General features: G+C 43.0%; 1 protein-coding gene across 2 annotated transcripts in view; it reads right to left on the bottom strand.

Moving 5' to 3' along the window:
- Positions 1–391: 391 nt before the first annotated feature.
- NT5E (5'-nucleotidase ecto) overlaps positions 392–13,198 on the bottom strand; it is a 39,632-nt gene continuing 26,825 nt past the window's right edge. The window contains exons 4-9 of one of the 2 annotated variants that reach the window (XM_040983708.1): positions 9,860–10,057; positions 8,273–8,427; positions 6,629–6,734; positions 5,709–5,858; positions 3,675–3,875; positions 392–2,076 (exon numbers count right to left, since the gene is read on the bottom strand). In XM_040983708.1, coding sequence (XP_040839642.1) covers positions 1,916–2,076; positions 3,675–3,875; positions 5,709–5,858; positions 6,629–6,734; positions 8,273–8,427; positions 9,860–10,057 — 971 coding nt within the window. In that variant the 3' untranslated portion in view covers positions 392–1,915. The remainder of the gene's footprint in view (positions 2,077–3,674; positions 3,876–5,708; positions 5,859–6,628; positions 6,735–8,272; positions 8,428–9,859; positions 10,058–13,198) is intronic. The other variant, XM_040983709.1, reaches the window with a different exon arrangement.

The following is a 13,198-nucleotide window of genomic DNA, read 5'->3' as shown; positions in this document are numbered from 1 at the left end:
ATAAGCCTCTGCCTGCAGTGCCAGCATCCCAAATGGGTGTTGGTTTATGTTCCAGCTGTTCCACTTCTGACCTCGCTCCCTATGAATGGCCTGGGAATGTGACAAAGGACAGCTCAAGGCCTTGTGCCCCTTCACTCATGTGGGAAACCAAGAAGAAGCTCCTGGCTTTGAATTGGACCAGCTCCAGTTATTGCAGTGATTTGGGGAACGAACCAGTGGCTGGAAGACTCTGTCTCTTGTTCTCATTCTGTTTCTGTGATTCTACCTTTCAAATAAAAATGAAATGAATGTTTTTTAAAAAAAGAAGGATACCTGTGGAAAACTGTCAATTATACTCAGTTATATTGTCTGGGTGTGTGTTTGTGAGAAGAAAGAATGCTAACGACCAAGGAAAATATCACCATTTTTATTGTTTTGAATCCTCAAGAGTATTTCAAAGTCATTTCTCATACTGTTACACAATATATATGCACATGTAGAAAACTTACAAAAATTTTCTTTAAAATATTGTACTCTAATGGGATTTATCTTATTTTACTGGCCAAGGATAAAGCGTGTACCCTAAGTATAACTTTCTAATTTTCCTCATACAATCTTAGAAACTTTTGTTTATACCAAATCTGTTTCTGCATAGAACAGTGGGCATTATTTTACTGCAGTAACCTTTTAAAAGATGAAGTTTAAAAGTATTATTTTATACTGAGTGTCTGTCAACTCTAAGATAAACATATTCATTCTGCAAACTACCAGTTGCTGTTGGCTCACTATTTTTAAAGTGGAGACTCCTATTACTTGTGTTTCTTACACAGTGCTGGGCAGATGTTCACATGGTTCTTCTGTACCTTCAGCAAGTATTACTTTGTTCTTTGGGCATAACTCATTTAATCAATCTGGATATTTTCTAGGTACTTAGGAGCTTCTCTCCCTGGCAAGATTGTCAGAGCTGGGCTTGAGGGGAACTTACTTGTTTGTTTGGATTTGAAGCCTTCTGGCTTCAAATATCATGTGAGTATCACTTCTTAAAGCCCATAATAGGGTATGTGCCTGGTGTGAATAGAATAAGCTCAGTGCCTCTGTCCTCTGTGAGGGACAGATGCAGGTGTAGAATTACAGCTTATTTTAGAAGGCCCTTGTATTACCTTCATGTTAGGAAAAGGAGAGATGGGAGAGCTGATGGTATCTCATAAGATTAATAACAGCTAATACCATGCATCAGATACCTCCTTAGTCAGTACCTGTTTACCACAGCTCACTACCCTTCAGTTCTTTCTCTTCTATAATGTACATTCTGTTGTGCTGTTCTTCCTTTTTTGCTTGCCTTGCCTTTTGACTGTCTTGTACAGCCTCTGACTTTTGCTATTATCTATTGGACAGTTTGTTCCCTGACCCATTAAAAGTGCATGGGTGATGCAGTGGAGAATGCTACCCTGTGAATATGTTAATTCCACCTGTAGGGTCTTGATCAAGCGAACCCTTCCTGAGCTTCAGTTTCCTCTTCTGTTCAGTACCACCAAAATCATAGATATTAAATGAGACAATGTGCTTAAGTTTTCCTTACAAATGATATTATCTGTAAGCACAAGTTACTTGATGGATTAGAAATGGATATAAAGGAGAGAATTTATGTGTATGGCATAAAGTTAATAAAATTTTATTAAGATTTGGATATGTACACTGCATGGTTGGCTTTCTCCTCGAAGAGCCCCACTTTTAATGTTTTGCTTCTTGTTTTGAGTGGCTGACCTGAGTGATGTCAGTCCTCCTTTTACAGTGCTCACAGCAACAGCTTCTAGGAGCCTGCACAGATTGTTTTGTGCCATTGCAACAAGTTCATGAAAGGCAGTTTTGATTTTCACTTTTTTTTTAAAAAAAAATGCAGTTTCACAAACTACTGCCAAGGAGAATATTTTGGCTATTAGTATAAAACGAGGATCACTACCAAGAGTGAAAGAAGTATCAAAGAAAAGCTTCCGTGGCAGTGATCTCCTGCAGAAAACTTGATCCGACCTTCAACTGCTGGATAAATTACTTTCATTTTTAAGATATATTGAGAAACCACGTTGATATCTTGGTCACCTAGAAAATACAAGCATTACTTTAATTGCTGAAAAGTAATTACCAGTAAAAAAAAATCAGTGTATTTTTCTGAAGACCATAAAGAGAAGGTGTTCTTTTCATAAACAGGGGTAAGATATCCTGGAACACAAGAACAACACAGAATCCTAAGAGCAAAGAATTCCGTTGCTCCTTCATGTTCCAGATTTGATGTATGCCCGTTATTCAGAGTTGGATGACAGAAGTAAACTTGTCTTGGCTCTGAGATGATTTAATAAAGAAGTTCTTGACATTGTAGCCTTTGTATCACTCCAGAACAAGAGAATTAGGGATCATGGTCAAGAGTTGAGAGATAAAGGTGATCTCTTTTTGCTTGCCTGTTAAGAATTATCTTTTCAAAATCCATGTTGGAACAAATTAATTGTGCCTTGTTTGCATAAAAGATGAGAGCTGATGAAGAAATGGCTATAAAACCTATCATTGCCTTCTTTTTTTTTGTTTTTGAAAGACTTTTCCCTGTGCCATGGTTGTATTAGGATTAAAGGAAGACACTTTAGCCCCAATGCCATTAAATCAGAACCTCTGGACTGGGGCCACAATAATGGTATTGAATTTGAAATGTTCTGTAAGTGGCTTTATATAGCGTAGCCAGTGTTGAGAACCCTTAGTTCCAAGACTCCTTCAGCTTTCTGCATGAGCACCTTTTCTGCAATACCTATCGGTCTGGCCGTGGGTGATGTCCAGTCAGCAATGCTGGTGTTACAAGAGGCTTTTAAAAGCCTGCCTTTCTGTCTTCCTCAGTGGAATGAATGGAAGTGCCCAGCATTTTTTTCTGTGTGGAAAGACTGCCTGTTTTGACTTGGCTTTGCTCTCTCTCCCTTCTTGGAATAAGCAGCTAAAATGCCGTGCCATGTTAAGGCTGAGAAAGAACCTGATAGAGTTTCTCAAAGATGCAAAGAGGCGCACACACGTGTGATAAATGTGGAAAGAGCAAGGGGAAAGTCTATTTTCTGTCAGTGTGCCTTATGTGTGAGAGGCTGTTAACTGCATTTCTGAAGGGGAGGTGAGCATATCATGACCCTCCTGGCTGCTAGATTTACTAGTAGGTGTAAAGTATGGCTGCACCCATAATTTCTCCCATCAAACCATTGTGCTTAAAGTGGGGTTTTTATCCCATCTGATCCTACCTATACTGGTCACACTAAAATCTCTCTTAAGAAGGAAGAAGTAGATAATTTAATTAGGTTTTCCATGTCCAGACTAAAGTTCCAGAGATGTATTTTCCCCCCTATGAACACAAAATTTACTTACATCTCACAATTTAAATGTGAGCAGCTCAGCTGTAGCTAAAAGAATTTTAAAACATTGTCTTATTGAAAAGTGTTTTCCCTTGGGGTTGGATTGATGTGTATGTGTGCCAGGAAAGTAACAGGAAACGTATTCCTTAGCATTATGCTGCTGCATTCCAACAAGCAAAGCAAGAGGGAGTAAACCATATGAGATGGGATGTGCTTCCTGGCTCTGCCCTCCTGGCAATGGGAGCTGCATTCCTTCTCAGGCCAGTTCTGTTGTTCTTGATTCCCTTTGGGATTAGCAGCAGAAGAGGCACTTGTACTTACCAGTGTCGTGTTTTAATAATTCATCTTTTATCATCTGGAATCTGTCTCCGCCAGTGGCCAGGTAGTTTGGGAGGATCACCTTATATACCTCATCCATTTTGAGGGGCTCATAGCTGGGTACTCGACACTTGGTACAGAGAACATCTAGTTTGACCACTCTATCTCCAGGTCTTCTGGAAAGGTCATATTCCACATGGATTCCTAGAAAACAATTTAGTGTACATTTTTATTGGATCCAAAGAGAGGCCTCTGCTTTTTAAGAGATTTTTGCCTAATATCTGGAATTGGGGATATTAGGTATGATTTTTTTTTCTCTAATTTGAGCTTGAGAGAAATTTTGTCAAAAGAAATGAAGTAGTGTTGCAGCTACTCCTTTTTGATTGCTTTATTCTTGATTCCCCCAGTAGACAGGAGAAAGTTGAATGGAAAACTGTCTCATTCACTCCAGGATGCGTAAGGAGTGACTAAGGAAACGTAATCACTGAACTAGGAACTTGGTTAAATACATTTGGAAAATGAGAAACAGAGGAGAGCATTTATTACAATCTTGAGGACCAAAATGGGAACAAATTTGATATCGACAACATTCTTTTTGCAAGTCAGATACTTAAAAATAAATGCCCAAAGTCCCTATTTACAGTACTATAAGAAGGGTTTGTGCAAACAGAAATAGAAAAGTCAGTCCTGCTGCAGGAAGTCCACATTTCAGGGCGTTGGAGTGAAATTCACAAATACCATGACCGGTGGCAGCAAGATGACATTCAGATAACACTGGTCTCTGTTCATCTTTGACAGGTGAATAGGCAGGAAGATTTGGGGGTGGGGATAGTATGCCAAGCCATGATTCTTGGGGAGGGGCCCAGTGTAGCAGGAGGGCTCATTTCACAAGCCAACAGGCATCTAACTCATCATTCAGGACATTTGGAGATGATCTGAATGATCCTTCCCAGTCAAAGTTGGTGAGAGTCTCAGAGATAGAAATTCTCTTTAAATGAAGAAAACAAGCCAACCTGAACAGGGAGTAGAGAGACTAGTAAAACAAATCTAGCCTTCTTTCATCAGATGGCAAGTGAAGTCCCATGTGGGTACAGCTGATTCACAGTCCTCAGCACTGGTATGGTCTATTGCAGGTCTCCGCTTTTGATATCAGTGCATTAACACTTCACTATAACACCAGTAAGGTCAGCAATGTAGCCTTGGAAGCCAGAGGGGCAAAGTGAAATCTCTATAGATACAAGATGGAAGAACTAAGAATACTTATAGTTCAGTTTGTTGTTGAGCGTGAACTTGCACTGTTGGTGGCAGGGGTCCTGTAATGATAGATGCTGGGGCAAGTGTTGTAGGAAATTTGTGAACATTGAGTGTGCATGTTCTTGGCACCTGGATGGCTGGCAGAGGCCAGCATGAGAGGCGGAGGGTTCGGTTTTAAGTGGATATGCAACAGCCCATGGAGACCTTGAGTCTGGCTTGAGTACTTCTGCAGAGATGCCCCATGGACCAAGCTTTCATGGTAGAAGCTTCTCTATGGAAGTGTCTAGGCTTGGAGGCTGGCAGATAGACGAGCAGGCTGTCACAGCACTAGTAAAGGGCTGAGCTTCAAGACAGGCTAGTTTGGCATTAGGAAGAGGGCCAACGCTTAGGTTAGAAGTGCCTGCTTGTGCTAGAAGGAGTGGGTATTGTTTCTCACAGCTCCCTGCCTGTGGCCTTGAACGCGCCGGGACCTCATATGGGCACTGGTTCTAATCAAAACATAACAAAACAAAAATGAAGCATCTTGAGGGCCAACTCCTGTGGGGGTGGGGCATGAGGTATCCAAATCATAGATAGCAATTATTGCACACTGCCAGGGCTTTGGGTCTCTGATCCCCAGCCTGATGTCACCAACCCTGTGAGTCCACAACCATTGAAAGATGATGTATTGGTGTTGTATGAGGTGAAACCAAACAAGCTTGGCAAGGGGAATCCTGATATTTGGGGAGCTGATCAAGCAAAAGGAGGTTGCACATGTCTCTGGCTGCAGCAAAGGGGACTTACCGCCCACCTGCAGAAACTCTCCAGTGGACTGGCCGTAGCGGTATACACTGTGCTCGAAGGCCTTCTTCAGAGTGGAACCTTTCAACTGGACCAGGTCAAATGTGCCTCCAAAGGGCAGCACAGCAGTCAGATCTTCCCATGTAATTGTACCTGAGGACAGTCACATGTGAGACAAGGAGGAAAATTATTTGAGAAAAAAAAAAAAAGCTCTCTGTACCAATTTCCCTCCAAGCTGGAGGAGAAGATAAGAGGGATACAGATTGTGTCTAAGTACTTTCTGACACCGCACGAGGGAATGACTTCGGGAGACGTCTGGCCCTGGTTTCTACTATTGGGCAAGTGGCAGAAGCTCGCCTTGTATCTCCGAGCTTGGGAGTGGATCTCCAGTAGGTTGTTAAGCATTGTCCTTCACACAAGCAGTGGGTCCCTGTACCTGGATGTGTGGACTTGTTAATGAGATGAACTTAAGGGCTTTAAAAATTTTTTTCTTTTGACAGTATATCAGGTGCTACAAGAATGTCTTGAATATCTGTCAGGTTGATTATTTTACTATATGATTTGATTCTAGAAATCTGTAATTTAAAAAAAAATTCAGTGGTAGATATTTTCTAGGACAGAGTCTGGGTAATTTTGTCCCTCTTTTAACAGATGCCAAGTGGGAGTGGTAGACGCTTGCATAAACCAGCAACAGTTAGTATTCAGTTAACCCTAGTTGCTGTTTCTGTGTGAGCATGTATGAGAACACACAATCTTGTGTAGGCTCTTCAGGCTAGGCACTATTGTGGAGTAACAGACAACCCAAACCTGTAGGGCCAATGTTCTGGTGTGTGGCATGCAGCTGAGATGAGCTGAGACAGCCCCTGGGCATGATCAGGACAGAAGCTCTGGAGGAGAGAGGGTCCCAGGCCAGGGGAGCATACCATTGTTCTTTTCATCAATGGACGATCGGATTCCTCCTCCATTTAAAATGCACATGGACACGTGGTTCCAGAACATCTCATCTGGGTGTCTCAGGTTGTTGTTAATCTGCAACAGTAGCACAAATGTACATAACCTACTCTAGATCTTCATTCTTGGATTAGTGTCAGGAATTTAGTTAACTCCACTGAGGAAAAATAAAACAAACAACCCTATTTGCCTCTTTTTCTTAGTTCCCAGAATTTTTTCAATTGCAATTTGTCAGAGCCGGTTGGGTTCCAAGAGTAAGATATGCTATTGGGACCTGTCCCATGTCAGACTTGTAGAAACAGGGAGCTCCTAGCCTCCTAGCCACCTGTCCTAAACCTATATTCTCAGGCATTTGGGCTTTTATCAAAATGGTCTCTCAGGTGTGGCCCTGTTAGGACTGGGCTCCCACATAGACTGGCCTACCATGCTGCTTCTCGTGGGCTGCTCCAGGCCTGCCCATGCCCATTCTGCTACAGAAGGCAGGGCTGTCTAGACCTCACAGCAATGAGAACCTGGCTTCTGTGTCAGTGCTCCAGACAATGCCCAAGCTGGCAGTTTGGGAGTCACAGGAACATCGCAAAATTAGGACAATCAGATTAATTCTTCTAAGAATATTTGGTACGGCAGGCACAGGAGCAAAGCAAGCTAATCCTCTACCTGCAGCACTGGCAGTCTGCAGTATGGGCTGCTCTACTTCTGATCCAACTCCCTGATAATGACCTTGGAAAGCAATGAAGGATGGCCCTGGTCCTTGAGTCTCTGCACCCATGTGGCAGACCTGGAAGAATCTCTTGGTTTGCAGCTTCAGACAGTACAGTTCCACGTTGCGGTGATTTGAAAAGTGAACCAGTGGGTGTAAGATCTCTCGCTCTGTAACTCTTTCAAGTAAAATAAGTAAATTTTTAGAAAAATATGTTTGGCTGTAACCAATAAAATGAAGACATTCTCATTTGAAAAGAAAATGGCAAAGAAGGCAGTTTTTAAAATTACTATTTGCTAAGAACTAGGCACTGAATGTTGAGAACTGATAAGAGAGCCACTCCCCTGGGTACAAGCTGTGAACCTGTGAGAATCTGACCTTGGCTCAACACGGTCTCCAGGGAGCTACCAGAATCAGGTTTTTTATACAAATGGGCAGGGGGTACTTTCCATGATGACAGTGTTCAGCTGCAGGGCTCACTATCATCATTGTACCTCAGTGAGTCATTGTATGCTTGTGAAAAACTTTTCCATCGCACAATACGTAGGGTCTCTGAAGCCAGGCAGATATATTTTATCTGCTCTGTGGACATCTTCAGGGTAGTTGGATTTGTGCATTTGGATCATCTTGCAAAAGAAACACAGCATCTAAAATTTTGACTTCCAGAAAGAATACTTCAAAATCAATGCTTAGGTTCTCATATAGCAATAAAGTGATGGTTATCTGATCTGCTCTGGGCACCTTGTCGAGTTGCCCAGCACAAAACACACCAAACTTCTGTCTGAGCACTAAATATTTTCAAATATCGAATTCTGCGAGCATCAGAGGTCCCTCATTGCACCTTACTGGCTATGTTCTTCTTCCTTTTCTCCCTCGCTAAATACAGACCTGCCCATTGCTCCTGCAGATCACTTACCATAGCATCACAGATCAAGTTGCCCATGTTGCATTCTGCAAAGCGGCACGCCTTATCGGAGCCATTCAGATAGACAATTGTTTTCCCCAATTCCTGGGTAGAGTAGTTATCTAATTTTATCCTCCAGCTGTTAATCTGTGCTTTTATACTTGGATCTAAAAGAAAAGGATCAAAAGCAGGAAGAATGGAAGGAAAGTTGGATGGATGGAAGGAGGGAAGGAAAAAATGAAGGAAGGAAGGACGGAAGAAAGAAAGGAAACAGGGAAGGAAGGGAGAAAGGAAAGAAGAAAGGAAGGAAAGTTAAAGGAGATCTCATGTTGGGCTCAATTCTGGAGAAGGAATCAAACACCACTTTACTTACCTACTGTGAGGACCCACTTTTAAAAATCATACTTGTGTACATTTGTTGACTATGAAATTTCCTTAGGAACCTCTATTTTACAGTAATGAGACCTGGGATGGATGTTCATGTAAAGGCATGGTGAAGATCTTAACATCAGATCACCACATCTGAATGAACACCTGGCAGCGCACCTGGGATAGCACAACTGGTGGTGGCAGAGACTTTGAAAAGCCCAGAACAAGTATAAGGGGATCTTGGGGTGTCTTTGTGCTCCTGGACATGCTTCCCCTCTGTCTACTGAAAGATATATGCTGTGATCACAGCCTGCTCTGGGTGCTGAAGAATCACCTTTCTGCAAGACCAAGTATGGCCTCTGAGGCGCATGCCTGCATGACAGCGGCAGTGCGGCTAAGCACAGGGCGTGAAGCCCAGGCTCTCAGGACTTGGCACACTTAAGGTCTTAAATTCTTCTGATCTCATCACAGTAAACAGAAAGAGCAGGGCTACTCTGAGTTTCCAACAAAAAAGTAAAAAAGATGCGCCCTTCATTTGACAAATAAGTTTAAGCCATTGAGACTGAGCATCTTGCCTGTGGCATAACCACATGGGCTTGGAGTCCCACTCTGCCACTTTGCTTCCTTTGTTAGTTAGCTATCTTCTGGACATGAGCTGAGTTGGCTTCTGCAAACAATGCTGCAAGAGTCCGATGCCTAGAGGACTTAAGGAAGCAAGTAGGGATTTGGACAATGGTGATGGTTTTCAATGTCTTTATTCATGAGAAGGCAAATGCAAAGGATAAGCTAAATTTACTAAACGTACTAGTCTTTTCCCTGAACATTATAAAATTATGTCTAGTTTGTTTTTAAACATATTTTATTTTTTATGTCTATTTTATTTTTAAGCAGATTTTATTTTGTTTTATGATATAGTTCCATAGGCTCTGGAGTTGCCCATGCCCTTCCCCAAGGTCCCTCCCCTCCCCGCATTGCTTTCCCCTCTAGTTTTACAATGGATGTCCTTCATGAACAGTCATAATAAGTTCATGATGTTGTTATTGAAGTGTTTCTGACAATGTAGGCATGGACATCATCTTACTGTTAGGATAGTTTCAATTCTTTCACTGGGAATTCATCTTTAGTCTCTATGCATTACCCTGAAACACTTTTTAAAAAGGGGTAGGCAGGGAAAAACTCCAACCACCCTGACTTTTGAATTGGTAGAATATTCCTGTGCATTTCACATACCTTCAGGAATGCTGCTGTTGAGAAGAATAGGATTTCCATGTGATGTGATGACATTTCCTTTTTCATCAAAGTCAACCTTCAAGTAGCCTAAGTATTTGCCAAAAGTATAGGCCTGGACCACAGGAACCTTCCGGCCATCGTCAGAGGTGACTATGAATGGGTATTTCCCAACAGGCACCTCTTTGGAAGGTGGATTGCCTGAAACATAAGAATAGAATCTGATAAAAATTTGGGCCTTGTGTGTGATTGGCTGCAGGCCAGCAGGCCACTGGCTGGATGACAGTGTGTTTCAAGTTGATGATCCGCCAGCTGCTGTTCCACATAGCTGGTCTTTGAGAGTCCTGCCTGGGCATTTCCCCTGTTTCCTTTCGCTGCATGAATCCTTCCATTATCATCTCCTGGCATTTCCTGAGCTCTTTCGAAGCTGAGCATTGTGCCTGGTGCTGCAGAGCACACAGAGAGGGGAAGACTGGGCAGATTTTCCTCCTTCCATCCTAACTCAAGCTCCCCTTCCCACTGGCTGTGTGGATGAGCCAAGTGACTTTACTTCACTGGACATGTTTCTTTGTAAAATGGGCAAAACAACCATTCCTGTTTCTTCAGGCTACTCAATGTCTAAATTCCTTAGCATGGCGCCTGGCAGAGTTGGTACTTCTGTCTTGCTTATTTTTCCTCCTTATAAAGTGACAGTAATCTCTGGCACACACTCCAGAGCTTAAAATTCTTCCTGGGAAATGAGCAAAAGTGACAAAACAACTTTCCTGAACTATGCAGCTCTGAGTCTCCATAGGTGCTTTTTGTACCATGTGCACCACGGGGGCCAGCCAGCACGTTGTACCTCTCCCAGCCGGTCCTCACGCCAGTCAGGTTCTGCAGGATTCTGTCTGTGATTGGACATGGGGACAAGCTTGGGAGCCACTCATGACCCAGAAGTGCAGCCCACTAGACATATGGCTGTGTGAGCATGCGGAGTAGCAGGCAGGCAGCACGAAGCCCAAGCTCTCGTCATGTTAGTGGCACCCTTCCTTTGGGTGTTCGAATTCGCAGAGACTGTGACACAGTTTGGACTGTTTCAAATCAGAGACTGAAATCAACAGCCCAGAGGGAACTTCAGCACTAGTTCTTTACACATGTGGACCAGTTTTGAGACTTAGTCTTTAACCAAATTCTGGACAACCTCTCAGTTCTCCAGCTTCCCATGAGGCAGACCTTATAAAAATTCTTGAAAAAGTTCATGGGAAATGGAATTAAAAGATCAGCTTAGTTTGGTGCAAAAAAATATGAACTCATGTAGGAGGACTCTTTAAAACATTCGTGGAAAATGTGTGTTATGAAATATATGCAGGGACTTCTGTTTTTTTGCACCAAAATAATTATACTTTAATTTCTATTCCACAAATGTTTTGAAGTACTTTTGCATTATTATCATATTGTAAAAAGATACCTGTGAGGCAGAGAGATGGAAACAAGGACAGAGCGCCTTTTCACTGATTCAATCCCATGTCTGCATTGGTAAGGTTGTGCTGATGGCTAAAGCTAGGAGCCAGGAATCCAGGACTTCCATGCAGGTGGAAGAAGTTGCTGCAGTCACCACCTGCTGTGTCTTGCAGTCTGCATTAGTAAGCTCACAGCAGTATCACTGCACTTAAAGCCAGGCACTCCAATGTGCAATGCAAGCACCGTAACTTGACCACCAGGCTGAATGTCTGTTCCCATTAGCTTTGTTTAACAGACAACACTGATTGCCATAGGCAATGTGCCCAGGCTCACAGGCTGGTGTGTGCTGCAACTTGATGGAAAAGCCATGCTATGAGGTTCTGTCCACTAACCCACACACCCTACGGTGTGCCATTCTTATGAAGTCTAGAGGCTGGTTACCACAGATCAGTTACAATAATAAATGCGCAATAAAGTTGGCATTTTAGTGTCCTCAGCTCTTCTGGGCTTTTCTGTTCTCCTAAGAGAAGTTGAGGTGTTGCATGATGAAGACACCACTCCCCCGATGCTTTTATGCCCAGAACAGTGCACCTTACTAGGCCAGAGGCACTGTGAATGCCAGCACTTCTTAAGTGGGAAAATGGGCATTGCCAGGTGTAATGTCCCATTCTCTTGCTCTTTGCTGGGGGAGAAGAGTGAGGAGGCGGAGAATATATTGAAAATTCACTTTTACAGAGCAAAGAACATGAGATCCAGTGATTTTTGCTCCATCCCTATTTGCAGTAAACAGCCTCAAGGGTGACAGGCTGATGTTTGTGATGGAAGCCGTTGTTTGGATATGTGGTAGAAGAGCAGGACAGCGAAAGCTCTAATTGTTCTATTCTGTTCTGTCTCATACTGGTGCTTCGTTTGTCGATTGCATAAGGCTGCAGCCAGGATTTTCCCTCAGGGCTCCAGGTGGGAGAACAGCTGCTTACTAGATTAAGCTGGTTTCTCTTCTGCCTGGAGATGTTTGGGAAAGCGCAGTTTCCCAAACTTCCACAAGGTGGCGGAGAACACACCATCCTGGAGCAAAAAGCATTAGTTGCAGAAATCACTTTGGGCCATTTCCAGGAAACAATAACAAAAATAACAAACCTGAATTTTTCCTAGCTTTCCACAGAGATATTTGAGTTTAAGTAGAATGTGAAAGTTGGGACTCCAACAGTGCAGCTGGATGTCTCAGCAGAATTGCATGCACTAAGTGAGCAGTAGTTAGCGATCCCAGCTCTGTGGCATGGAACACTCCCTTGTTTGGAAAGACCTAGCTGTTCCTTTCATTAGAACACAAGATGTGTGATTAGCATCTTAAGTGGACTTGATCAGGAACAGGGAGCACATGTCCCATGTGACTTGGCCAGTAGCTGCTTGCTCTATTTGACTCATGGCAGCCTTCTCCACAGCATTCTCTCTCTACTCACCTCCTCAACTTGGCAACCCCCAAAAAACAAAGGCAGAGAAAACAATCCAGGGATTCATATTTTACATGCCAGTCCATGCTATTACCCAAAAATGCCTATTCCCCAAATACCATTTCTACATAAAGTCACGCATTTGTTTTTGGAAACCCGATTTGTTCTCTGGGAAGAAGAGAAGCTGTTTATCAGACTGTTCCAGGCAGTATTAATCCAGAAATGCAAACTAGAGGATCCATGGAGTTACGTGTTCACATCTGAAGTTGGTTAATGGGCATTTCCTAGCAGAGTGCTGGAGCCTGAAGGAACTCCACAGGGTCCTGCCCCGAGCTAAGGAAAGCAGAGATCCAAAGTGTAGCTCTGAACTGCTGTCCTCCCTGTGTCACAAGCCCATAGACAGAGCTGCCAGGGAGCAGGCTGCACACGGCTGGATCACAGAAGGTCTGAA

Source organism: Ochotona curzoniae, unplaced genomic scaffold, assembly GCF_017591425.1.
Source record: "Ochotona curzoniae isolate NIBS_2020 unplaced genomic scaffold, NIBS_Ocur_1.0 contig_3819, whole genome shotgun sequence".
NCBI lineage: Eukaryota > Metazoa > Chordata > Mammalia > Lagomorpha > Ochotonidae > Ochotona > Ochotona curzoniae.
Note: the sequence above shows the minus strand (reverse complement) of the source record. Positions and strands in the feature narration are given on the sequence as shown.